This window comes from Orbicella franksi, chromosome 1 (assembly GCF_964199315.1).
Source record: "Orbicella franksi chromosome 1, jaOrbFran1.1, whole genome shotgun sequence".
Taxonomy (NCBI): domain Eukaryota; kingdom Metazoa; phylum Cnidaria; class Anthozoa; order Scleractinia; family Merulinidae; genus Orbicella; species Orbicella franksi.
In genome coordinates this window covers 10450974-10474065 of record NC_138145.1, presented here as the reverse complement: position 1 = coordinate 10474065, position 23092 = coordinate 10450974, and the positions used below count along the sequence as shown (strand labels likewise).

The window sequence follows — 23092 nt, the reverse complement described above, 5'->3', positions numbered from 1 at the left end:
CAATTTAAATATTTCAATCCTTCCCACTAACCCCAACCCATCCTAGTGGGGATCGGAATCATTCACCAGAATTTCAAGATGGCGGCAGATTTGAGTGCTACGGAGAAAGAAACTCTGGAAGCGCTATTGCAGGTTAGTATTAAGTAACGTATTATCCTTTTAACTTTGAAGCCTCGTAGACTGAAAAGTGGTCGAGGGGTAGCCTTCTATCTATGTAGCAAAGAGCTGTCTGCTGTATGTGACACTGTGTGACAAAACACTACTCCTTGGCAACGACAACGTGCATCAGACAGCTGTTGTAGATTTGATAACAAAACGTCTTGTGTGCGACTGTAAATAGATCTAAAGTAAAGTGAAGCAAATATAGACTACTTGTCAATAATCATTGCAAGTTAATTGATTAACTTATATGAGGTTACGGCAGATGTTGTTGGTTTGGGATTAGTGTTACTTCTGACCAGTGATTGTGCATATGCACAGAGGTTCCTGCTACATTTGCAGCTATATATCTTGTATTATTAAGACTCTTATAAGTAATATTGTTATTTGATTTCTTTCATCCATGCACTGTAGAGCCTTCAAAGAGACATCAACTGTTTATCAGATGACAACAGAGGCACAAGAAAGAGAGCTCTGGAGAAAATTTCAAAAGAACTATTTTCTAAGAAAACAAAGTTCTCGGCTTCAGTACTGCAAGTTGCTTTTGAAGAAATCTTAAAACCCATTTTAAAACTGTTCTCAGACTTAACTGAAAAATGTAGAGAACTTGCTGTGCAGGTGGTTTCTGAGTGAGTAACTGACTAGTCGTGATAATAATATTGAGTTCATATCAAACTATATATGTGTACTACATGGTCTATTAGTGGAGGCAAGGTAGCCTCATGGTTAGTGTGCTCGCCTCAGGATTGAGTGGTTCGCGTTCGAGCCCTGGCCAGGGACATTGTGTTGTGTTCTTGGGCAAGACACTTTACTCTCACAGTGCCTCTCTCTACCCAGGTGTACAAATGGGTACCAGCGAATTTAATACTGGGGGTAACCCTTCGATGGACCAGCATCCTATCTAGGAGGGGGTAAGAAATACTCCTAGTTGCTTCATGCTATTGAAACCAGAGATAAGCACTGGCTGCCTGATGGGTCACTTGACTCATATGCAGACTTTGCCATACATGGTCTATTCGTTGCAATTGGTTAATTTGCTTAATGAGGGTAGCACATAATGGCCCTCAGATTCCCAATCAAATTGGAATTTATAAATGTTGGCTTTGTGATAAATGGAAAACTGGAGAACCCTGTCAAAAACTATTGGCAGGCTGAGCAAGGACAAGCACTTACAACAAACTCAAAAGAAATATCAGGTCTATAGTGATCCAGTGTCTAAAGACAAGGAGTTTCTGGTTTCTAAATTTCAGATTTTTTTTTGTCATTTCAGATTTGCAAAGCAAGTAACAGACTTGTCACGGTTTCTACCCTACATAATTCCGACCGTGGTCCAAAGATTAGGCCAGCCAGAAATTGTGGAGTCTTGTGAGGAACTGAGGCTCTATATAGTTGAAATGCTGTGTTCTGTTGTCGAGATATGTCGGGAAAAAGTTGGTGCATATATAGATGACATGATTAAAATTCTTCAGAGAACACTTGTTGATCCATTTCATGATGTTAGGAAGGTGAGTCAGAGCAGTTATTAATAAATTGAACTGATTTTAAGAAACCTCACTAATAATTATTAGATTATGAGCTCAAGATTTCTATGAGGTGTTAACCGATAAGTTAACGTGTAAGTTGATCCAGGGAAGGGGGACTGAAAAATTAATACGTAACTTGCCATCACATGACCCTTTTCAGCCTTGGCCTTTTTTTCAGTCTCTGGGGTATGGGCTCTTTGTACTCCCTCTTCCCTCTCATGCATCTCAAAAAGTACTTAGCCGATAGATCAAACTTAACTTACAACCAGGCTAAATTTATATGAACAAAAAGATGAACAAAGAAAAAACAAAAGATGATTTAAAGTTATAATTTAGCAGTATTGTCTCTTCGTCCTGATACAGACTTCACTGTTACCACATACTGTTAGGGATAACTGTCTCTTTGCCTTGTTACAGGAGAGCTGTCGCTGCACTAACATTTTGGCTACAGCAGTTCCTGACCAGTTTTACTTTCAAGCTAATTCTTTAGTGAATCCTCTACTGAAGTCTCTCTCTCATCAACACTCAAAAGTCAGAGTGTCCTGTATAAAGGTAAGCGTAACATTGATGTTTCATCTCAGTTCTCTTTTGCCCATTGCAAGCTAATTTACCAGGGAGTATATGATGGTAGAGTGTATCACTTTGCACATGAAGTACATAGAGGATATTACACGGTGGCGAGAAGATATGAATTTTATGTTCTCGTGGCAAGAATAATATCTCACGAGTGAGCGAAGCTCACTTGTGAGATATTGTTCTTGCCACGAGAACATAAAATTCATATCTTCGAGCCAACATGTAATGTTCTTTTTATTATATGGAGAAACCAATTCAACAAAAGCAAAAGGTGGGAATCGTGACGTCATTGAACAATGCGACACTCACAAAGGTGACATACGGAAAATATGCCACTCAGGTCCCGGATGAAGTGGTGTATGGAATCTACGAGTGGTTTAGTTCCCAGTAAAACACTCTTCTCCATATAATAAAACACTGTTATTTACCTTTTTTTAAAGTTTATTTTTATTAATCATTTCCAATTTGAACTCAATATTGGCATCATTGCAACTCACAAATTACTGAACGTTTGATTTTATTGCTTATTTTATATGCTTGTATTATCAATCCTTAGCTTATAAATTGATGAAGATGGTCTAACTACAAGGCATACATATATCTGTTTTTAACTGTTAAAATTATACAATTTGTTAACATCAGGCCTTATCATACATTTATTCTGTAGTAAGAGCACCACAGACAGTAACTATATTATTTTGTTATCTCAGGTCCATCTTACCCATGCTCTGAGAACACTGTTACATTATAACAGTGCACACTTACTGTTGATTTTGTAATTTGTTCTTTTTAGACCTTAGGAATTGTGATTAATTGTGGCGATGGTAAAAATGTGGATGATGTGGTCTCGCACCTTGCTCAGAGAACATTTGACAGTGCTCCTACAGTCAGAGCTGCTGTGACGGGCATTGTAGGTGATTGGCTGTTAAATCTTCGAGATAGGTAGGTCATGTAACAGAGTAAGTGTGGAGGTGGAGGCAGAAGTTGAAGCTCTAGAGTGCAAAGAGGGGTATAAAATTAGCCCTCATATAGTGTAATTATTTAATAATCTTACTGATAACTACTGTTTAGTTAATAGTTATGTGACTAAATATCCTTCTTATATTTAATAGATATTCATATTTCCATAAACTGTTGCCATTGTTGATGACTGGCCTTTCTGATGAGTTACCTGACATTCAGAGGCTGGCAAAAGAGCTTATGAGCAAGGTACATGATTTATACAGTAACATTAATAAAAGTTCAATCTCAGTATAAATTTATAATAATTCAAATGTTGTCGTGCACTGCTGCATAATTAATATACACTGTATGTTGATGCTGCTTTGATGATTTCAGTTACTAGACTTTTAAGTTCTACTTTCTTTTAACTGATAAGTTGATATGTAAGTTGATCCAGGGAAGGGGGACTGAAAAATTAATATGTAACTTGCCATCACATGACCCTTTTCAGCCTTGGCCTTTTTTTCAGTCATGACTCTGGGGTATGGGCTCTTTGTACTCCCTCTTCCCTCTCATGTATCTCAAAAAGTACTTAGCCAATAGATCAAACTTAACTTACAACCAGGCTAAATTTATATGAACAAAAAGATGAACAAAGAAAAAACAAAAGATGTTATGTGACTATGTGATTTCAGTTACTAGACTTTTAAGTTCTACTTTCTTTTACAGTGGTCAGTAATATGCCAGTCTACAGACTAAATGATTGTGTCATCTGAAATGAAAATGTATCTGTGCCAATCCCTTCAAAAACACCAGGTAAAGACTAAACACATTTTACATTTTGTCACAGGTTGGTGAGAAATATGCATTAGAAAATGAAGAAGAATTAAAGGACAAAATGAATTTTGAGGAACTTCCCAGCTATAGACTTCCAACAGGTATTCATTGACTGTGAATACATTATTTTTGTTTTCTCGCCATTGTCAGCCAGGCATTTTTTTTATCTTCTGTGTTTGGTAGATATAGAGCGGCCCAGTCTAGGATGCAGGATGTTGGTTCAAAGGAACCTTTCCAAAATTTTACCTGCTGCTTTACGTGATATGGCAGATTGGACCACTGACACAAGGATTAAGGTAACAGAGGACTTGCTTTTCGCTCAAATGTTATGAAAAGTATGCTTGATTTTCCCTTGGTGCTACGGTTGAAATTGCCTGTTGTTGATAGCATTCAACCACAAAGTAATAAGTTTGCTACGGGTGTGGAGAATGAGGCTACAGGTGACTCAAAATTAATGACAGCCCTGCTAACGTAGTTAATATAGTTTAATGGGAGTACATGTACATGTAGTATGAATATTCAGTGTCAGTAATGTCTTCTATTCGTTCAAGATAGTTTTGCTCGTGCTAATGTACAGTGCTTTATTACTCATTCTCAAACTCATTAATAATTCATCAAGTTAAAGCAAAGAAAATCACAACCGTGATGCAGGTTTGGATACCCCCATCTTAATTAGCATACATTTGACGATTTTACTTCTCCATTTACTCCTTAGTTTTAGTTTTGATTGACAAACACTCAAGACAGTGTTTCATTGGCTATCCAAACACCTCAAATTTCAACAAATGTACTCCACTGCTCATTGTATTTTCAGCTCTCTTCTCAGTGTTCGGATATTCCAATAAAACACTCTCTCTCGTGTTTGATATATATTACTTTCAAATAATGTTTTCTTTAGTATCATTTTATATTGTTTTTTTTTCTGTCCTTTGACAGGCTTCATCATTAGTTTATTTCTTACTGCTTTATGCCGAGGATAACACAACACAGCACATGGAAATATTGCTACAAGGGCTGTACAAGGCTAGCCAAGATGAAAATGAGCAAGTTGTGAAACAGGTAATAAACATTTATTGGGATAACTGGAAACCTCTGCTGTGCCATGTGCAGATTAACATTTTATTGAAAGATACTCAAACAAGCTACATGACTGTATAGTATATTGTTCCTCTGTTGTGAAATGTTTTGATTGCAAGTTCAAACATAGCTCATCATCAAAGCCTGTCAGTATACTATTAACCCTTTTATCCAAATCTCCCTTACAAAATAGAAGTCCTGCAATGTGTAGCTCTTGAATACCTGTGCTACTGATAATTACTGAAGATTTTTACTGAGTTTTATATAAAATGAATGAATAAATGAATGAATGAATGATGATGATGATAATGCTGTCCACTAAAAAGCTGACAGAGGAGATTTGCATTAAGTTGCAGTGGCTATGTTTATAATACGCTATGTACGTTTTGACCCCACCTGCTCTATCACACAACTAACTTTTGTTTGAATTGAATTTCAAAAGAATTTCAAATCTCAGTTGAACTGTACTACCCCAACATCTGGCCTGAGTACCATATCCTTTGTTCATTGTTAAGGTTGTATCAAGTGCTGAACTAGCTGGTTGTTTTGTTGATCCTGGATTATTCTGTAAGCTTGCTCTTCCTCACCTCAAGTCAGCAGCAGGCAGCTCGGCAACTGGCTGCAGCAGCTGTTTGATGATAGTAGCTGCGTTATTAAGAGGGTGCAATCCACAGCTGCTCAAACCTCATCTCAAGGTACAAGTATGTTTGATTGTGGCCAGAATGAGAACAACCTGTCCCATTCAAGGAGCAGACACATTGCAGACCTATGACAAAAAATGTGTGATCAGCAGAGCTGATGTAGCATCTTATTATCATATGTTACTTTGTTGTCTGGAAACACTACAAATTGTAACTTTTATGTGATGGTAAAACATGTTTGTCTTAGTTGAACCATGTTAAAAGAATGAGGCATAACATCTTTGAACTCTTGCTGATCTCTGCCATAGGCTATCTGTGACACAATTGCCCTACCAGACATCTGCTGCACAGAACATTTGCCATGCCAGCGCCATCTCTTGGCAACTGTCTTGGCAGTTATAGACAAGGCTGGTGAAAAGAGCGGTGAACACAGTTTCACTTTGTTCTATGTGGTGATACATGTGATGGCACTACAACCACAGGGAAGCCTTGATCAAGAGGTACTGTCTGAGGGAAGATATTTCACTTAATCACTGAAGACAATTTTGTAATAATTTAGTTTTTGAAATGTCAATTTAAAATGGTTGATCTTCCAGAAGTGATAAAGACAAGGAAGATTAAGCGGATATCAGAGAATGTAAGACCCAAGGTTGTTTTCATTGCAATTTTTTACGAATTGTTTCTTTTGTGGTGTTTTATTATAACAGGTGAATACTGTGTTAATCAAACTGGCCACAGCTCAAAGCTTGGATAATATAAATAAGCTGTATGAAAGTCATATCCAGGAATTCCTAAAAAAGCTAAAAGTAAGTTCGTAATAATGAAATATCTAATCCTCTAAAGCTGTAGAAAAAGGTATTAGACAGTCACTTGATTTCCTATTGTAGTATGTAGTAACCACAGGAATTACAGGACTGGAGACACAGAGCTCTATTTACACATTACATTCCTTTGATTCAACCTTTGTAATCAATGAAAGCTTCAAATTCCTATTATTGTGCTTCAAGTCCTTTCTGTTCAATGTGTTGGAATTAAGAGTAATAATAAACTCATGTACATATGCATGCAGCTATAGTCTTTATTTTTTTAAATTGTTGTTTTAGGGGAACTACAGCTCTTGGACTCACCACTCTCCAGAGTGTCGCCTGTTTGACGTTTTGTCAACAGAATCTGGACCAGTTATTGGTCAGCATCTTGGAGATGCCATGGATATCTTCACAGAGAGTTTAGACAGTCTGAAAAAAGATCCTGAACTAAGACTTAAGTAAGAGATCAAATTATTGCTGTTGTACCTACATATCAGTTAGAGATGTAATCAGTAACAAACTTTCCTAATAATTATTATTTACTCAATAATTATAAACTCCTGAAGACTAACATAAAGTGTCTTTTGTCAATAACCCATTTTTGTGCAACCATTGTGCAGTCCATTAGCTTCATGGGTTAACAACAGAACCTTTATTTATTGGTTTTTACATAGTTAATAGAGGGGAATGCTGATGAAATGTGACAAAGTTCTTTGTTGTGTGTTTTTGTTTGCTTTTATTGGCCTTGACAGGGGCAAAACACAATTATAGTTGCTACCTTCTGACAGAGGAACAAACCAATAGAAACAATTTGGTTACATAATTCAGGCATAGTGCATGACCGCAAAACAAAAGATTGTGCATGGTCATCACATGGACCCTCCAACATAACCCTTGTCATCTTTGTTTGTCCTTCGATGTTTGCTGGGCCTCATAACGATTCCCATCTATTAACTATGGTTTGTAAATTGTAAAAAAATATTGTTGCCTTGCTCATAATTTGACGAATGTGTGCAACAATATTAATGTTCGCATTCTTCCATTTCCAGGATGTTTTCATTGCTGTCTCGTCTTCTGATGAGTGCTCCCCAGTCAGTGGACTCAGAGAAAGCATTCAGTTCATATTCAGTACATGTAGTGCAGAAACTCATCATCCCTAACTGTGTTTGGCAAGCAGGAAGGTAGGTACTTTCTTTGTCATGATGTTCATGTCTGACTAACATTTAGCTTGTTAACTGGTAGTAGTATCGGTAAGAACAGCTTTAGTTGAGAGGTATCTTCATCATCAACCTCATCTTTGCCCATATTCTTGCCCTGATCATAATGAACATCCTTTCCATCAACATTCAATTTTCTGATAGCCCAAAAATGGAACTCATTGAGATTAAATAAATTCGATTTATTGTTGGGCCAGTAAGAAACAATTTCAGTTTTGGATTCATGGTTGTTTTCAGGACTGCTGCTGCTGTCCGCTCTGCATCTATCTCCTGTCTTTGGGCTTTACTGCAGTCAAACTTACTGTCTTCTACAGATGCTGAATTGATAATGAAAGATCTCCTAACTCAGGTACGTACAGTAAACAAATATTAATTAGAAAAGAAGCTAAATGCAGTTAAATCATTCTATAAATTCCTTTTTAAGTAACCAACGTCATCTTCCTCAACTTAACATAGCCAATGACCATCTTACTCTATTGCTTGTTACAAATGGCACAGTCTCTGTAGTACACTGTAATTCAGAGGAGCTCATAATTATAACAATTATACTGTAAATCCTCAAATTAGTGCCTGGGGCTCTTATTTTAAATTTTGGAGAAGACGGGGTGGGGGTGTATTCGAGGGGGCTCTTATTTAATTTTCCCAAATCGTGGCCTGACATGATCATTTTTTTAAATATACAGTACATCACCTGTGTGTAAACAACAACATCAGCTGTTTATCAACATAAAAAGCTGATCCTGAAGTTTAAATTGCGGCACCATTAGTACTTGTAATTTTTTCCCAAGCTTAACATGTTCACAAACTGAAACAACGTACAAATCTAATACTACACGATGAAAACCATACATCCTTGTTGTCCCATCACTCATCCACAAAATGGGGGGAGGGAAGGGTGGCGCTTATTCGAGGGGGGCACTTATTTTAAATTTTGGCCAGTAGGAGGGGCGCTTTTTCAAAGGGGGCTCTTATTTAAGGGGGGGGGGGGAGGCACCAATTCGAGGATATACGATATTCACACTTTGTTCAATTTAGAGTGTCTCAAAATCTCTTTAAAGCAGTTAATTTTTGCTGTTGCAGCTCACAACTTGCCTGGAAGACCACAACCAAACCACAAGACTTGTATCATGTAAAGCTCTGCAGAGGTTACTGCTGTCCTACAAAGATAGTTTTACTGGTACTTTTAATTTTTTCTTTTTTTTTGTATCATTTTGATTGGCATGGCTGACGAAGCTGATTGTGAATTACAGCAAAGTTATAATTTTGATTTCCTTATAAAAAAAATAGATATGTTGTTTTGCATTTTCAGCGGATATGCTTCATCAAGTTTACCCAGAGTTGCTGAAGAGAATGGATGATAGTAGTGATGAGATACGGATTGTTGTCACAAGAACATTTTTTGCTTATTTTAAGTGAGTGCTGGACATCCTGTAAATGAGGTCTTCATATTATTGTGTATTAACTTGTCGATAAGCAGTATTCTAATGGAGGGTAGGTGCCAATTGACAGATCTCCCACTTAATTATGATTATCAATAATTAATGAGATTATTAATAATTATGAGATTACTTGTGAAAACAAGTGTGTATTAACAAATAACTTGTCTTTTACACAAACAAATGATAGGAATGTGAATCATACAATTATGTGCTGGAGTATGCCAGCAAATGTCATTCAGTAACAATTTGTAATTAGTTAACTAGCAGTTAGCTTGGAAATGGCACTATGTGTCAAGAATGTCATTGTAGGAGTAAGTTTAATTGTCTTGAAAATGGACAGTTGTCAGTGACTAATGTTTTGGCAACTTTCGCTCAAGCTATCAAACTACTCAGTTACCATTGACAAGGTCCTTCACAGGATTCTCACCAGCCTGAGAACTAACTGTTTCGGGGTTCAAACCACCATGTGGGAGCTCATGTTTGTGACTGTCCTGCTTGCTGTTTGTGTTCCTTTTTCTAATGCTGTACATAGTAAACAATTTTATTATTAATTGTTTTTTCCCTCAGAGCCTTTCCATCAGGTTATGACAGTGATTTGTACAAGTTACATCTGCAAGCCATGTTCAAGGGTCTTCTGGTTCATCTTGATGACCCATTAGCTTCTATACAGGTGTGTATTTGATGTAACATTGGTGAACATTTCTCCCTATTGACTTTATAGTCAATACTACGTCATTATTTATCCTCTCCTAATTGAAGTCAATATTTTGTTCTGTATACATAATTTACTTCACAGGAAGCTGTGCTAAATGTATTAAAAGAAGCTGCACATGTACAACCTCTGCTTCTTAAAGAACAACTCGACATTGTTAGGCACAAACACCGAGTGGCCAGGTATTTAAAAATATGTGTATAATTTCTTCAATCTTGAATTATTGTCAATGTTGTTTTCAAAGATTAAAAATTAATGCCTTTTTGTTTCAACTCTAGGTATTGTGAGGAGCTTCTAACTCACTGCGAAACCCTCATTGCAAAGTGACGTACACTTATTAGCTCCCAGAGAGATTTGTGAAGCACTCAAGAAAGTAGGAACAAAATGTATTGAATGTACAGTACATCAGGATTTGATACAAGCCTGTGCAATTGATGATGAAAAGGTGTGCATGGAGACAGTGATATGCACAGGAATCATGGCTGAAATTCTTTTTGCTTCATCAGTGTTTTTACCAAGGAACGCCTTTTGGGAGACTGTCAACAAAAGACTCAGATATACACAATAAGACAAATTCTTCTTTATTGCATCAAAATAATAGAGAAGTGAGAATGCTATCATGAGAGAAAAATGCTGGATCCCATTTTCATGTACAGTACTTCTGTTTTTTAAATCATTTTCTAAAAAACATCTTCAGTTCAACAAGGCCACTGTAAGCAGACAGCACCAAATGGAATGCAAGAGAGACCTGCCTGAACTATTTTTAAGGCAAGTTATCACAAGGCCAAGATTGTAGCATTATTGATTGGAGTGAGTCATCTCTAGCTGGCGAGATGAACATTTTAAGAAAGGCAATAGTCATTGTATACTGTGTCTATAAATGTTACATGATAAAAGACTTGCTTCAAAATAAACTATTTGAACCTCAAACACTACTGTTCAGACTCTTGCATTTTCAAGTGAGAAGCACACACTGATTTTGAAACTTCTCTGAGAATGTTTCTGATCTCCTTAGGCAGAAGTGCTCCTGAGTTGTATTCAACTAAACCCTGCATTGTTATTTGATAAGGTTAACCACTCTGATCTGCTATAGGGTTTGCATGGATTGTTACGTTCTTTATTTGCACTTCAGTAAGTGGGCGATATGTTTTCTCATTCACTGGCAGTTTCTCTAAATCATCTAATGTTTCTAAACCGTCGATCACCCTGAAAAAGATAGACAGGTGACAGCAAATTACCTTTTTAAAACAAGTTGACATTGTAATAAAAGGCAATGACATAGTCTCTTGAAAAGATTTGTATATTGGCTCATCATGCCATCTTTATATCCCTCTCAGTGGGAAGGAAACATTGCATGGCTGGCAACACAGACTTCTTCCAATGGTGGGTATTAAAAGCTCTTACTATTTTTACCAAGAACATTGGCTGCTGTGGGTTTTCTAGAACCTGACTGTATACCTACTGTATACCTACAAAGTCTTGTAATGACAAAATAATTAATGATAGCTACACTTTGACCTTTGTTCAAACAACTATAAATAATAAATGTTATTTTACTATTGCGATAAGTGATAACTTACTTTCCAAATACTGTGTACTTCATGTCAAGGTGTGGCTGCTTGCCGTAACAGATGAAGAACTGTGATCCATTTGTGTCTTGTCCACTGTTTGCCATTGATACTGTTCCTCTTGCATTATGCTGGCGGTAGGTGATATTGGAATAAATTACATAAACAACAATGCATGGATGTATCTCTGAATTCTCCACCAGCATAAACATATTAAATGTTCTAGTGTGAAGTTGTGTTGTATATTTTAACAAGTCTGACAGAGTTTTGGCCAGCACCAAGGGTTTTAATTAAAAAAAAAATGTATGCATGATGGTTAAAAAGGCAGTGACAGTGAACATTAAAATGTCTGATAGTGTGAGAGAGATATTGTCCAGTGTTTTCCTTGTGCAAATTCCAGACTTAAAGTCATGTTTTGTGCTCTCGTGAAATTAGAAATAATAAGACATTACCACAAATGACCTGTTAGACTGGTTTCCTACTACTGAGATTTGCTTGTTATTTCAGCCTTTTCAAACCCATCAAGACTGTGTAAAATCTTTCACATCTGGCAAGGCAGATATACCGGTAACATAGTTTCACACTAACCCGAAGTGCTGGGCTAAGTTCATCTGCAAATTTCTTTCCCCAGATGCTTTTTCCTCCTTTTCCAGTTCCTGTCAGATAAGAACAGAACAGTCTTAAATAACAGTTCAAAAGAGATAACTGATTCTAAATAATCTGCAATCCAGAATTTTAATTACTTTAATATAAATCACAGACCTGTAGGATCTCCAGTTTGTGCCATAAAACCTTTAATATTTCTGTTGAGGACCAAAACAGAATAACACTCAAACCATTTTGTTTTAAAAAACAATACACCAGGGAAACAAATATTACTTTATAAAAAGATTGTTGACCTTTACTATTTAAGTCCTGGTTACAATTTCAAAGAATGGATATCTTATAAAGTTGATAAGTTATTTTACGGCAGGCAAAGCTTTATTACATGTATTCGCAAGTTTGACCAAACATTTCAATGCTATGGATGGATTTATTATGATGTCAGTCTGCTCTTAAATTATTCAGAGTAGAGAATTATGACAGAGGAAATTTAATTACTTCATTGTGATTGGCACAGAGCAAGTCAACTTATCATTAATTTTTAATTTGTACTGGAGTGCAAATTAATGTATGCACGATCATAACAATTCTTCTAATAACCCATTCACACCAACATATTAAAAATGTTTAAAAGTGGTTTAACTAAACAAGGTCAAAAAATTATTAGCTGCTCATACCCTGCACACCCCACAACTAAACAAGGCAAAACCTGTTTGACTGAAATATATTACCAAGGTGGTTTAAAATTTGTCTTCTCAAAATGACTGCAAAGCTAATTAACAAAGTGGAAAAACCTAAAACTGATATAGTTAAACTAGTTTAGTTGGTGTTGATGGGGCATAAGACACTTCCTGACCCTGCCAGTTCATATACCGTTTCTGACCGTTTCTGTCAACTCACCTATGAAAAAGACAGTTGTCATAGTAGTTGCTTGCACAAAGAGCAAGAAAGTTCTGCAAAAGATAATAATGAAAATGCTTGTTATAAAATCATTTGCCTAAACCTGTTGTTCTAGCATTTTCTGGGTAATCAAAGATTACTGGCAGCTGTTGGTGACTTGTGGTAAGTTTCAGATAAGTCTTAAGTCTTGCGTTCATTTATTCAATTGCAACACCAACATTGAAGTCAAAGCGAGAATTTTACTACAGTGAGGATGGTAAAAGATCCTTACCTCCGACGCCTTAGGAGTATCCTCGCAGAAAAGTTCGATTTTTAAGTCCCCTAAATCAGTGTGTAATGTGACAGACTGCAAATTCCACATTGGAGAAACAAAGTTTTCGGTTGTTTATGCCTTTGCATACATGAATAAAAGTACTAATAGAAATCTAAAAACATTGAAATTCGAAACAATTCTTACTCACCATCTTTTTAAAACAAAATTTTAACGAAGCAACGCCTAGCGCGAAGCTCAATTAAGACTAAAACGTTACGAAAAATACTTCAGTTCAGTTTGCTTGTTCCGCCATCTTGACTTTACATTCGCCTCCATTCAGAGAACAGGGTTACCAAGCTTCAAGGGTTCTTACACGACGAGGTTAGTCGATGTGATTTAAATAAATTGAAAACTTCATTGTTATGGTTTAAAAACATACTGGAAAATGCCACGAAAAAAACCTTTTAGTAATAAGCAGAAAAAGAAGCAATTACAGGAGAAACGGGAAAAGAAACGGGTGAAAAACTTTGGTATGTTTACATCCAAAGGGCTTGACTGTATCAAACATGTACAAATATAATGTACAATATTTGGTATCTTGTCTTTTTTAATTGCTCTGCTGTTATGAACTGATTTTTGTCTAGTTCTGTTTAGCAGTCTAATTGCATAAGTGGTTTTAAACTTCTTTTGAATGATTAAACCAAACATGGCGTTAATTTCAGACGAAGAAAACAAGTCTTCAAACGGAAACTCAGCGGATACAGAAGGCGAGGAAGAATCGGAGATAGGAGAGAAGTCACTCGACAAAAACACAGCAGCTGCTAATAAACTTCACTATCAACCGGTTTCTCATCTTCAAGACAAAAACAGAAAACATGACCCAAACAGGTACTCGCTACCTTCGAGTATTTTGCTAAGTTTCAAAGTACGGAGAGTAAACGCAATTAAATGGACCTTCCTTGATTTTTTTCGAAATGACAATATATGTCCTGATTTAATTGCCCTTCTTGAGGTTTTTAGAGTTGCTCAGGCGTGCTGTGAAAAACTATTATTCAAAAAGAGGTGTTGCAAGCAGTTTAAGCTTAGTATATGTATGTAACCAAACGTAAAGGGGATTGTAGAGTATAACTTGTCCTCAATGATTTGGGATTGAGGAAAAGGTCGTTAATTAAATCCCTGTTAGTGTTATCATTATGTTATTTTAGGGTACATATCATTTACAATATCCAGTTCAGTTAGTAGTCCAACTTATTACTTCTTTCAGATATGAATACAAACATATTCTTATTTTTCAGGCTTTCTTTGCTAAAGGACCAAAGTTAAAATAGAGTTTTATATGCTACACTTTTTCTCTAACTATAGCATATAAAAATTATAATTTCTTGAAGTTACCATTTATTAACTTAAAGATTATATGATTTAGCAGCCGAAATAATAGTAGTAATTATAATAAACGTTTAGCAAGCAAAACTGACAATGGACGGATTGAAAATTACTAGAAAAAAGTTCTGTACTGACCAGTAACTTTACACAAGTCTTTTATCACCAGTAAATAGCCGGTAACATCATAGCTGAACAACCCCAATCAGTTTCAATGGACCAGATTTATAACTCTATCAGGTGACAAACACTTCACTTCTGCTCCAGCGGTTGAAACATCCATCACCAAAAACAGTTCTTTTCAGAACTACCCTCACCCAGATGACCACACTAGAAAAACTGCAGGCACTCCTTGGTTCAAACCCTCTACTATCGTGTTTCTATTATTAACAAGTGCTATATTTATATTTTTAGATATTGTTTGCAGTTTGATCGTGAATCTAAGGGTGAAATTGAAGCCAGAAAAAAGGCAGCACAAGAACCCCTGAAATATGTCTCAGAGGTATGTTTAAAATTAGGCTGTAAATAGAGACAAAATGTTGAAGAAAGAGGCAGCTCATTGTTGAGAAGTTTGTGGAAAACCTTCTCAACTGTCAAGAGTTATGTTACTGTGAATCCATGTCTATAACATCTTTAAAACAAAATGTAATATATTTTGTCACATTCGATGTTAAAGCATGTTCAAAGTCATTGTCTGGCTTTTCATGGCAAAATTGTAATGTTCAAGGTTTATTGAATTATATTTAGGGATCAAATGACATTAATTCTAGGAACACCTGGAAGTTAGTCTTGAAACTACTTACAAGCCTGGATCAGGTATGTACAAATAATTTGTTAAAGGTCTGGTAATAATGATGAATTGTAAATGATAAATGGAGAACATGAACCATAGAAAGCTCTGAAACATAGCAGGCTTTTGTGGTTAAAAAACAATTCAGGAGTGAAGTCTTGGGAAAGTAGATGCAAGTCACAGTAAATCCCAAGGTATGCATTGTTGATACAGCATGTTTTTGTTTAGCTTGGTGGCAATTTGCCTGCCACTGACATAATCCTAAGTACAATTTGTGGTTCAAGAAAATATATGCAGATACCCACGTCAAGGTGATTTATTCGAAAATCCAAGGGGAGGAATTTTTCTTCACTGTAAGAACTGAGATAGAAAGTTTATAAATCCTCGATTGCCTTGATGTGCTTACTCTTGATTAATTTTGATTAAGTGTAAGCAAGGAGAATTATAAAATGACCGATTGAAATTAGAATTAATATTAATACTTCATAATTAGATTTACATGTTCATGTGTTGACAATTAAATTGACATTCCTAGTGCTGGACATGCCTAAAAGGCCACCTTGGAAATACAGCATGAGCAAGGAACAAGTGGAGAGATCTGAGCGAGAAATGTTTGAAAACTTCTTGGACAGGATTTATGATGAATATAAGCTCTCTGAACTGAGTTACTTTGAACGTAACTTGGAGGTAAAAATTTGTGTAATGCAACATGTAAGTTCACATGACCAATTAAATAAAAGTTTTGAAGCAGACCGGTTAGACAGCAAGGGAAATGATATTTATAAATATTCCTTAATTGGAGGTAAAAATTTGAGTAACGCAACATGTAAGTTCCCATGCCCAACTAAATAAAAGTTTTGAAGTAGACTAGTTAGATAGCAAGGAAAATAATATTTATGAATGTTCCTTAATTAATCAGCAAACAGAACATGACAGACAATTTCTGAACTCGTTTGGGGCTTGTATCACCATAGTACTGCTTGAAATTAATGTATTTATTAATAAAGGGTATTTTAATTGATTAAATTAATATATTTTCAATTTTATATTACAGACCTGGAGACAGCTTTGGCGAGTGTTAGAAGTTTCAGACATAGTTGTTCTTATAACAGATATTCGACATCCGGTAAGTTTTGACCTGTTAAATTGACTTAATTAGCCATACACAATAATTAGTATTGTGTTGCCCATGCATATTATTGTTTCTAATTAACAATTAGATTATGAGCTTGAGATTTCTATGAGGTGATAGTTAATGGGGCGGAAGGCCAAATCAACTATCACCTCATAGAAATCGAGAGCTAATAATCTAATTGTTTCAGTACAATTCTTACTAAAATTTACTTCAAATAACTGTTTCCAATTATTTCTTGACATATTATTAAGCTTTGCACCTGAAAAAGGTTGCTCGGATTGAATTGTCATTTAAAATTGAAGTTGTGTGTGCGCGTGCATCAGTTTTTTCTATAATTTCAAATTTTTAGAGTCAAGAAACTGTTAATGTCCTTTGTTTAGTCCTCTCAGGAATTGAATTAGCCATTTACATCTAAACTTTCTTCCAAAACTTCAGAAAGGGGATAAAGATTTTGCATTTCATGGAGGACCCAAAGCCACTGCACTCTAATGGCTGATAGCATACGAGTAGCTCAGCCAATCAGATTGCAGCATTTGCATTAGTATACTAGTAGAATTCTACTAATTATTTTTACCTTATGATTTCTTTCATTGTCTCTGCAACTAGGTTCTCCATTTCCCTCCAACTGTGCACAATCATGTTGTGCAGGATCTGAAGAAGGAATTAGTGTTAGTCTTAAATAAGGTAACAAAACAGATGGGATGTGCAGAGGCCAAAGGTTAATTTTATTAGAGTTGTGTTTCTAGGCTAGTGCGTTGCTTTCGCAGTGCTCCTCTCCACTGTGAAGTGTGCTGGTCAGCAAAGTGAATGCAGTTACAGGAAAAATCCATACCCACCCCAGCATTATTGGAAATTCTGAAGAGGATGGTGATATTAAAAGTGAAAACCTATTGAATCAGATGCACTTTTATTGTGTGCACATGGGTTGACAGAAAAAAAAAATCAGCCAGTAATTCAGCGCTTAAGTTAAATAACTCACTCACTGCCTGGCTGTTAATTTGCTGCAGATTGATCTTGTGCCTCCTGAGGTAGTGACAGCTTGGAAGCAGTACTTTAAATCCAAGTTTGAACATCTCAAAGTTGTGTGTTTTACATCATTTCCTAAGGATGAGAATGAGCGCAAGAAGGATCCAAGCAAAGGTAGTGAACTTTTCAACATTGTACAAGGCTGATAGTGCTTATTGTAATGATATTTAGCCAGTCAAGAATGATCTTGTAGGAGATGCAGCAGCCATTAGTAAGTGGCCTGGGTTCCAGATCAAGCAGTACAGGCATGAGCCCTGGCTGGGGTGATTATACTGTGTTCTTGGGCAAGCCAGTTTATTCATTGGTAGTAATTCTCTTTGAAGGAGACCTTATATCAGGCTCTCAGTGGGGTTAACCATCAACCATAAAATGGTCTAAAAATCAACCGTCAACTGTCAAATAACAAAACTCAACAACTGAAAATTGAAGTATTGACCATCAAAAAGTTATATTTTATTAACCACCAACTGTCAAAGGTTACCTCTATGGCATTGAGACCCTCTTATATGAGAAAGATGCCCCTGTTTGTTCACAAGAGCTCATTATTTGTGAGGGAGAGTCTAAACGATAGGGGTAGTTCAATAGCACAAGTTCATTTGAATACACTGCAGATGGACCCACTGTAGACAAATTAGCATTGACTTTCAATTTGATTTTTTCTCCCAATAACAGTTTTATCAAAGCGTCGCCGTCGCAAGAGAGGTTTCTTTCCTGTTGGACCCAGGGCTCTTCTTGAAGCTTGTGAAAATTTACGTGGAGATAGAAGTATGTAGTGTTCTGCTTCTGGAGTTAAGTGGACATTTAAATATGATATTTGGAGTAAAAGATGTAATTTTGTAAAAATAAGAAACAAATACATTCCTACAAAATGTAGGTATTCTTTTCTTGTGATGTTAATTCCAATCAATTATCCTGGAATCAATTTTTTCTTTGTAAAATTAATGTATTTTGGGCTGATTCGTTCATCAACTTTTTTCTTTGATCTATCACGATTTATCCTTATTCAGTCGACCTTAGCAGCTGGGCGAGAAAACTCAGTGAACAAGAAAAAGGAGAGGAAGAAGGAATTCTTTATGATGACTATGGCAGTTCTGACGAGTCTGAAGGTATATCTTGGCTCTATCTCATTCACTCGTCACTTATCAAACAATTGCACTTGGAGGTTGGATTGCCAACACTGCTGGCTTCAAGATCTGTTGTGTTTTCTTCGTTGCAGAGGAGGAAGGCGGTAGTTTTGAAGATGTAGAGCACAACGAGAATATCTTGACGTTAGGCTTAGTAGGTTAGTGCGCAATAACACAATTACACTACAATTTTTCGTGGAACTACCCTGTACCGGTACTCAAGGAACGTCCAACAAGAAAAACAAAACAAGCACACAAACATCGTTTGGGGATCGTTGAGTACTGAAGGGAAAGAGCGGTGAAAGTTTTTCCCTGATGTGCCTGTAATACCTGCAGGTCACCGCGTGCAAATTTCGCCTCCATGTCCTTCGTTTGCAGTGTTAGTCCAAATAAGAGCATGAACTGCCCTTTTTGGAAGGTGATAGAAGTTGGTCGCGTTTGTTTGTCTTGAATATCAAATCTTTAATCCTGTTTGACTGTTATTTTAGGGCATCCAAATGTTGGAAAATCTTCTCTTCTTAATGGCCTTGTTGGACACAAGGTTTGTACCTTCCAATTCTCTTGCTTTCTACTTCTCTCCACTTGTGGTCCTTCAAGGTCGTGTATTTTTTCATCCTCAACAGGTTGTGAGCACATCTCGTACGCCCGGTCACACCAAACACTTCCAGACCATATTTCTAACAGCAAATGTCAGGCTGTGTGACTGTCCTGGATTAGTATTCCCCTCTGTTGTTGGAAAACAACTACAGGTATGCTTTAGTAACGTTTGGGTGATTGTTAAAACAGCTTATGTTTACAGTGCGTTTATGTTCTTAAGTAGTCTTTATTCGCCTCATGCCACTCCTAATTACGGCGACTTGAGGTTCCTGAGTAGCCTTGGTTCAGTGTGAGAAAATTGAGTTAGTCTTCGAAGTTCAACGGGTCGGGCTGGAGGAAGAGGATCCGCTGGCCAATTGGCCACTGTAATTAAATGTTATGTTGTGTCGTGTGTTGTGTTGTGTCGTGTCGTGTCGTGTCATGTCTTTTTCTGTCTTGTCTTGTCTTGTCGTGTCGTGTCGTGTCGTGTCGTGTCGTGTCGTGTCGTGTCGTGCCGTGTCGTGTCGTGTCGTGTCGTGTCGTTTCGTGCCGTGTCGTGCCGTGTGATATTATGAATTCATTGCTTATTTGTCTGACTGTACGCAGGACGGTTATCGCAAAGTAATATGCCATAGAGCACCTCGAGCCCAGAATGTAAAATATGAAATCGCAACTGCCCTTAACACCGCAAGTGATCTTACCGCGGTTACTTTGCTGTCTTAACTTTAGATACTGTCTGGAATGTATCCCATCTCACAAGTACAAGAGCCCTACACTGCTGTGGGATATTTAGCTGCTAGAGTACCCCTAGTTGATCTCTTGCAGTTGGTACACCCGTTGAATAGAGCTGATTCTGATGACGAGGGAGGGGCCGTAGGGGATGAAAACCACCCTTGGTCAGCTTGGGATGTGTGTGATGGTAAGGTGAAGCCACAAATTGACTTCTGCGAACAGTGCTTCTTGTTTCGAACAGTGTTTGTAGTGACATACTGTTGTGCTGCATCGGCGGGCGAGAGAAACACTTAGCCATTTGTCAACTTGAACTTAACCGCCGTAGCAAGTATGTGAAGTTTTGAGCGTTAGCCTTTCGTCAGTGCTAAAGCAAGGCGAAGCTCTGACGAGGCCGGGCCAACGTTGAGGGTCCGGTTTTTCGAAGTCTTGATAACGCTATCCAGCGGATAAATCGGTATTCAGTGGATAAATGTTGACAAAACAAACCACGCTATCCACTGGATGGTGATTTATCCGGTGGATAGCGTTGTCCACCTTTCGAACAACTCGGGCCAGAATGTCAGCTTCATAAACTGGTTACGGCTGTTAATTCATCTTTATCGAACGCAAGATGATAAATTACTGAGTGCTTCACTTCAGACACTGTTAATTTTACCAGTATCAGCTGAACTGCAAGTTGATGAATAGCTTCCTCCTAACATACATTTTTTTGTTTATCGCAGCCTGGGCCCATAAAAGGGGTTTCCTGACAGCAAAGGCGGGTCGCACCGATGTATATCGAGCAGGTAGGTTTCGAAAATCGGAGAAAGAAGAAATGCAGGAAACTCTTCAGTTAAGTCTCAGTCTCAATCACTGGCTGAGCCTGCAATATTCAATAGGGGTGTTGCTTAGTCACGCGAAGTGCGTCGCGGTAATAAAGTGACGGAAGTTGGCATAGTAGTTCTGATTCGAAATAAAGAATCGGACTCTCTTCGGGAACTCTTCGGGAACTCCTCGGATGCACCGCTTACATACTAACAAGTTGGCCCTTGGAGATATTATGCAGGAAAACGCCCCTTGTTTGTGCACCTGTCAATGCGATAGTAATCTGTGATGTATTATGTCTCTCTACTCTGCTCACGCGGGGGATTTTAGAGCGAAGCCGTTAAAATAATGTGTCTTTTGGTTTATTTCGTAGCCAATAGTCTCTTACGACTGGCGGTAGATGGAAAGATCGTGATGTGTGTATATCCGCCAGGTTTCATTTCAAAAAAAGGTCAGTTATTCCTTTCATTTCCAAACTCGAAACTTCTGATATCATCACCTCTAAGTTTCTGCATGCATTTCTTTTCATGTCATTTCTAAGGACTTGTTTCCACATCAAGACAATTTACATTAGTTGATTCTATCACAGAGCGGGTCACTACAGCATTTCGGTCTCTTTGACTATAAATAGTAATTTTAATCAATCCGCTCGAAGCTCAATTGTACTCAGTGACCCCTGCAATCGCGGAAACGCATGCAGCTAGTATATAAGGTGCGGGAGAAAACTTCAAGCTGACCGTAGCCGCGGAAAAACATGTAATCGATTGCACGTGTGGTAGGTAGCGTTTGCGACGCAGGCTAGGTAAGGAAAAGTCACATAATGCCTTAATTTTCTTAACAGCTGAATGGCAGAATCACCCCGAAACAAAGGAGATTGCCCTTCTTCAAGAAAGACACTCGGAAAGCAGACGGTTACGGCAACAGGAAAATGAAGCAGACGAATTTTCATCCCATCTACTTGCTCCCCCGGGTACGGGCAGGAGAAGTGAGAGACCAAGTAGTGACGGAGACGACGAACAGGAAGGGGAGGAAACTGACGTCGTCTCCTCTAATCCATTTGCCCTTTTATCCGACGAGTGAAATGACAATTGGAAGGAATTCAGGTCATCGGCGTAATGGAAGAGAGCCGATTCAATTAAGGTTGCCAGTAGCTTAAACTCGGATGTTCGGCCAGCAGCTAAACCAGGTGTGTGCGTACTCATCGCTTGCCTCCACGGAGAACACGGAAAATAAACGAAAGCAAAGAAAAATCTGCAAGGATACTAATGTAACGCCGGCGAATTTTGATTCTTGGTTGTGGAAGGACTGAAGTGCGAAAGCTGCAGATAAACTGAAAAGAGAGGATTTCTTAATTCAGTGCTGTGACTTTAAAAGAGCTCACAGCTGGAAAACATGTAAGGGATGACTTAAGTCCCTCTAGAAACTTCAATGTTGTGTATACTTACACATTGAAATGAATTGATTTGTTCAATCTCAATACACCGTGGTTACGTTTTCGTCTTTATCTCGTTGACGTTGAGCTGTTTTAACGTGAAAATCAGAAATGTAAATAGCAATGCATGGAAAATAATTATCATATCCTATCAGGCTGTTATTCAATTTACATGTCTGGATAAAAAAATATTGATTTCTTTTGCAAAATGTTTCAGAGGAGATGGAAGAGTTTTATCTCTAGTAAAACCAGTTGAGACAAACAAGAGTACACTCCATTTTTATAGTAATTTTTTCAGGTCTTTTTTTCCAGTAGTGTTATGGCTGCATTCGCATCTACCGTCACGTCTACTCATTTTTTAGTGTTTAGAACAGCGATCACTGGCGCCGGTTTTTTAGCCTATTTGCCCGCGTGGATACACTGTTCAAAAGTAACGTACACATAAGTGTATGCGGACTCAAAGTACCGTTGTGAGCTGTTTTGGTCAGAAATAGCGAGTAAATTTTTACCACTTTAGGCTGAAGTGTAGCTTGCGAGCAGGCTTACCTTTTGAGTCCCACGCGCGAGCGAAGCAATCCTGCAGGAGAAGTCTGGCTTCACCGTTCGCGCGTGTGGTCCTCAAACGTGAGCCTGTTCGCAGGCTAACTGTAGCGGGGAGAAGGGGCGGGGGGGGGGGGGGGGGGGCGTATCTTGCATTGTGGTCCAGAATTCAGTATGCTGTTAAGATGAAATTTTTCTCCGGACAAAATCGGGGAATTCGAATCCTTTCTCAAATTTGACACGAGGACAAACCGAACTTGTGATAGTCTAATATAAGAGGTGTGGAAGAGGGTTTGCGTT

At 37.7% G+C, this 23092-nt stretch overlaps 3 protein-coding genes across 5 annotated transcripts; 2 read left to right on the top strand and 1 right to left on the bottom strand.

The window, feature by feature from the left end:
• Position 1: 1 nt before the first annotated feature.
• On the top strand, positions 2-10399 carry LOC145489314 (dynein axonemal assembly factor 5-like). Of its 2 annotated transcripts, XM_081468274.1 has the most exons (20): positions 2-132; positions 574-788; positions 1430-1664; positions 2100-2234; positions 3052-3200; positions 3371-3467; positions 4051-4138; positions 4221-4333; positions 4974-5096; positions 5630-5809; positions 6064-6255; positions 6463-6561; positions 6859-7019; positions 7611-7742; positions 8016-8127; positions 8859-8955; positions 9088-9190; positions 9785-9887; positions 10014-10111; positions 10208-10399. In XM_081468274.1, the coding sequence occupies exons 1-20, from the start codon at positions 79-81 to the stop codon at positions 10254-10256; spliced, it is 2535 nt and encodes an 844-aa protein (XP_081324400.1). In that variant the 5' UTR covers positions 2-78; the 3' UTR covers positions 10257-10399. The 2 variants fall into 2 exon arrangements, with proteins under 2 accessions (XP_081324400.1, XP_081324409.1); XM_081468283.1 differs by lacking the exon at positions 2-132 and having other exon boundaries at positions 700-1070.
• Positions 10400-10486: 87 nt separating this feature from the next.
• Positions 10487-13622, bottom strand: LOC145489365 (peptidyl-prolyl cis-trans isomerase-like 3). Of its 2 annotated transcripts, XM_081468338.1 has the most exons (7): positions 13462-13622; positions 13272-13346; positions 13001-13053; positions 12260-12300; positions 12086-12153; positions 11510-11628; positions 10487-11135 (listed from the first exon to the last, which is right to left on the bottom strand). In XM_081468338.1, the coding sequence occupies exons 1-7, from the start codon at positions 13462-13464 to the stop codon at positions 11000-11002; spliced, it is 495 nt and encodes a 164-aa protein (XP_081324464.1). In that variant the 5' UTR covers positions 13465-13622; the 3' UTR covers positions 10487-10999. The 2 variants fall into 2 exon arrangements, with proteins under 2 accessions (XP_081324464.1, XP_081324459.1); XM_081468333.1 differs by having other exon boundaries at positions 13272-13622.
• Positions 13623-13643: 21 nt separating this feature from the next.
• On the top strand, positions 13644-22901 carry LOC145489326 (guanine nucleotide-binding protein-like 1). The gene is made up of 17 exons (XM_081468296.1): positions 13644-13783; positions 13976-14141; positions 15048-15135; positions 15404-15449; positions 15959-16110; positions 16478-16549; positions 17165-17242; positions 17566-17698; positions 18257-18349; positions 18592-18690; positions 18801-18866; positions 19197-19249; positions 19332-19457; positions 20014-20203; positions 20739-20801; positions 21194-21271; positions 21662-22901. Exons 1-17 carry the CDS (start codon positions 13699-13701, stop codon positions 21898-21900), a joined length of 1827 nt encoding a protein of 608 aa, XP_081324422.1. The 5' UTR covers positions 13644-13698; the 3' UTR covers positions 21901-22901.
• Positions 22902-23092: the final 191 nt, after the last annotated feature.

What these genes read in the sequence shown, in the direction of transcription:
- LOC145489314 (XM_081468274.1), top strand. Translation starts at nt 79, where the DNA reads ATGGCGGCAGATTTGAGTGCTACGGAGAAAGAAACTCTGGAAGCGCTA. An exon ending in CCACTGACACAAGGATTAAG is followed by an intron (nt 4,334 to 4,973) that starts GTAACAGAGGAC and finishes GTCCTTTGACAG; the next exon opens with GCTTCATCATTAGTTTATTT. An exon ending in CACAAACACCGAGTGGCCAG is followed by an intron (nt 10,112 to 10,207) that starts GTATTTAAAAAT and finishes TTTCAACTCTAG; the next exon opens with GTATTGTGAGGAGCTTCTAA.
- LOC145489365 (XM_081468333.1), bottom strand. Translation starts at nt 13,361, where the DNA reads ATGTGGAATTTGCAGTCTGTCACATTACACACTGATTTAGGGGACTTA. An exon ending in ATACTCCTAAGGCGTCGGAG is followed by an intron (nt 13,054 to 13,271) that starts GTAAGGATCTTT and finishes TATCTTTTGCAG; the next exon opens with AACTTTCTTGCTCTTTGTGC. An exon ending in AACTTAGCCCAGCACTTCGG is followed by an intron (nt 11,629 to 12,085) that starts GTTAGTGTGAAA and finishes ACCTACCGCCAG; the next exon opens with CATAATGCAAGAGGAACAGT.
- LOC145489326 (XM_081468296.1), top strand. Translation starts at nt 13,699, where the DNA reads ATGCCACGAAAAAAACCTTTTAGTAATAAGCAGAAAAAGAAGCAATTA. An exon ending in ATGGCCTTGTTGGACACAAG is followed by an intron (nt 19,250 to 19,331) that starts GTTTGTACCTTC and finishes CATCCTCAACAG; the next exon opens with GTTGTGAGCACATCTCGTAC. An exon ending in AGGTTTCATTTCAAAAAAAG is followed by an intron (nt 21,272 to 21,661) that starts GTCAGTTATTCC and finishes TTTTCTTAACAG; the next exon opens with CTGAATGGCAGAATCACCCC.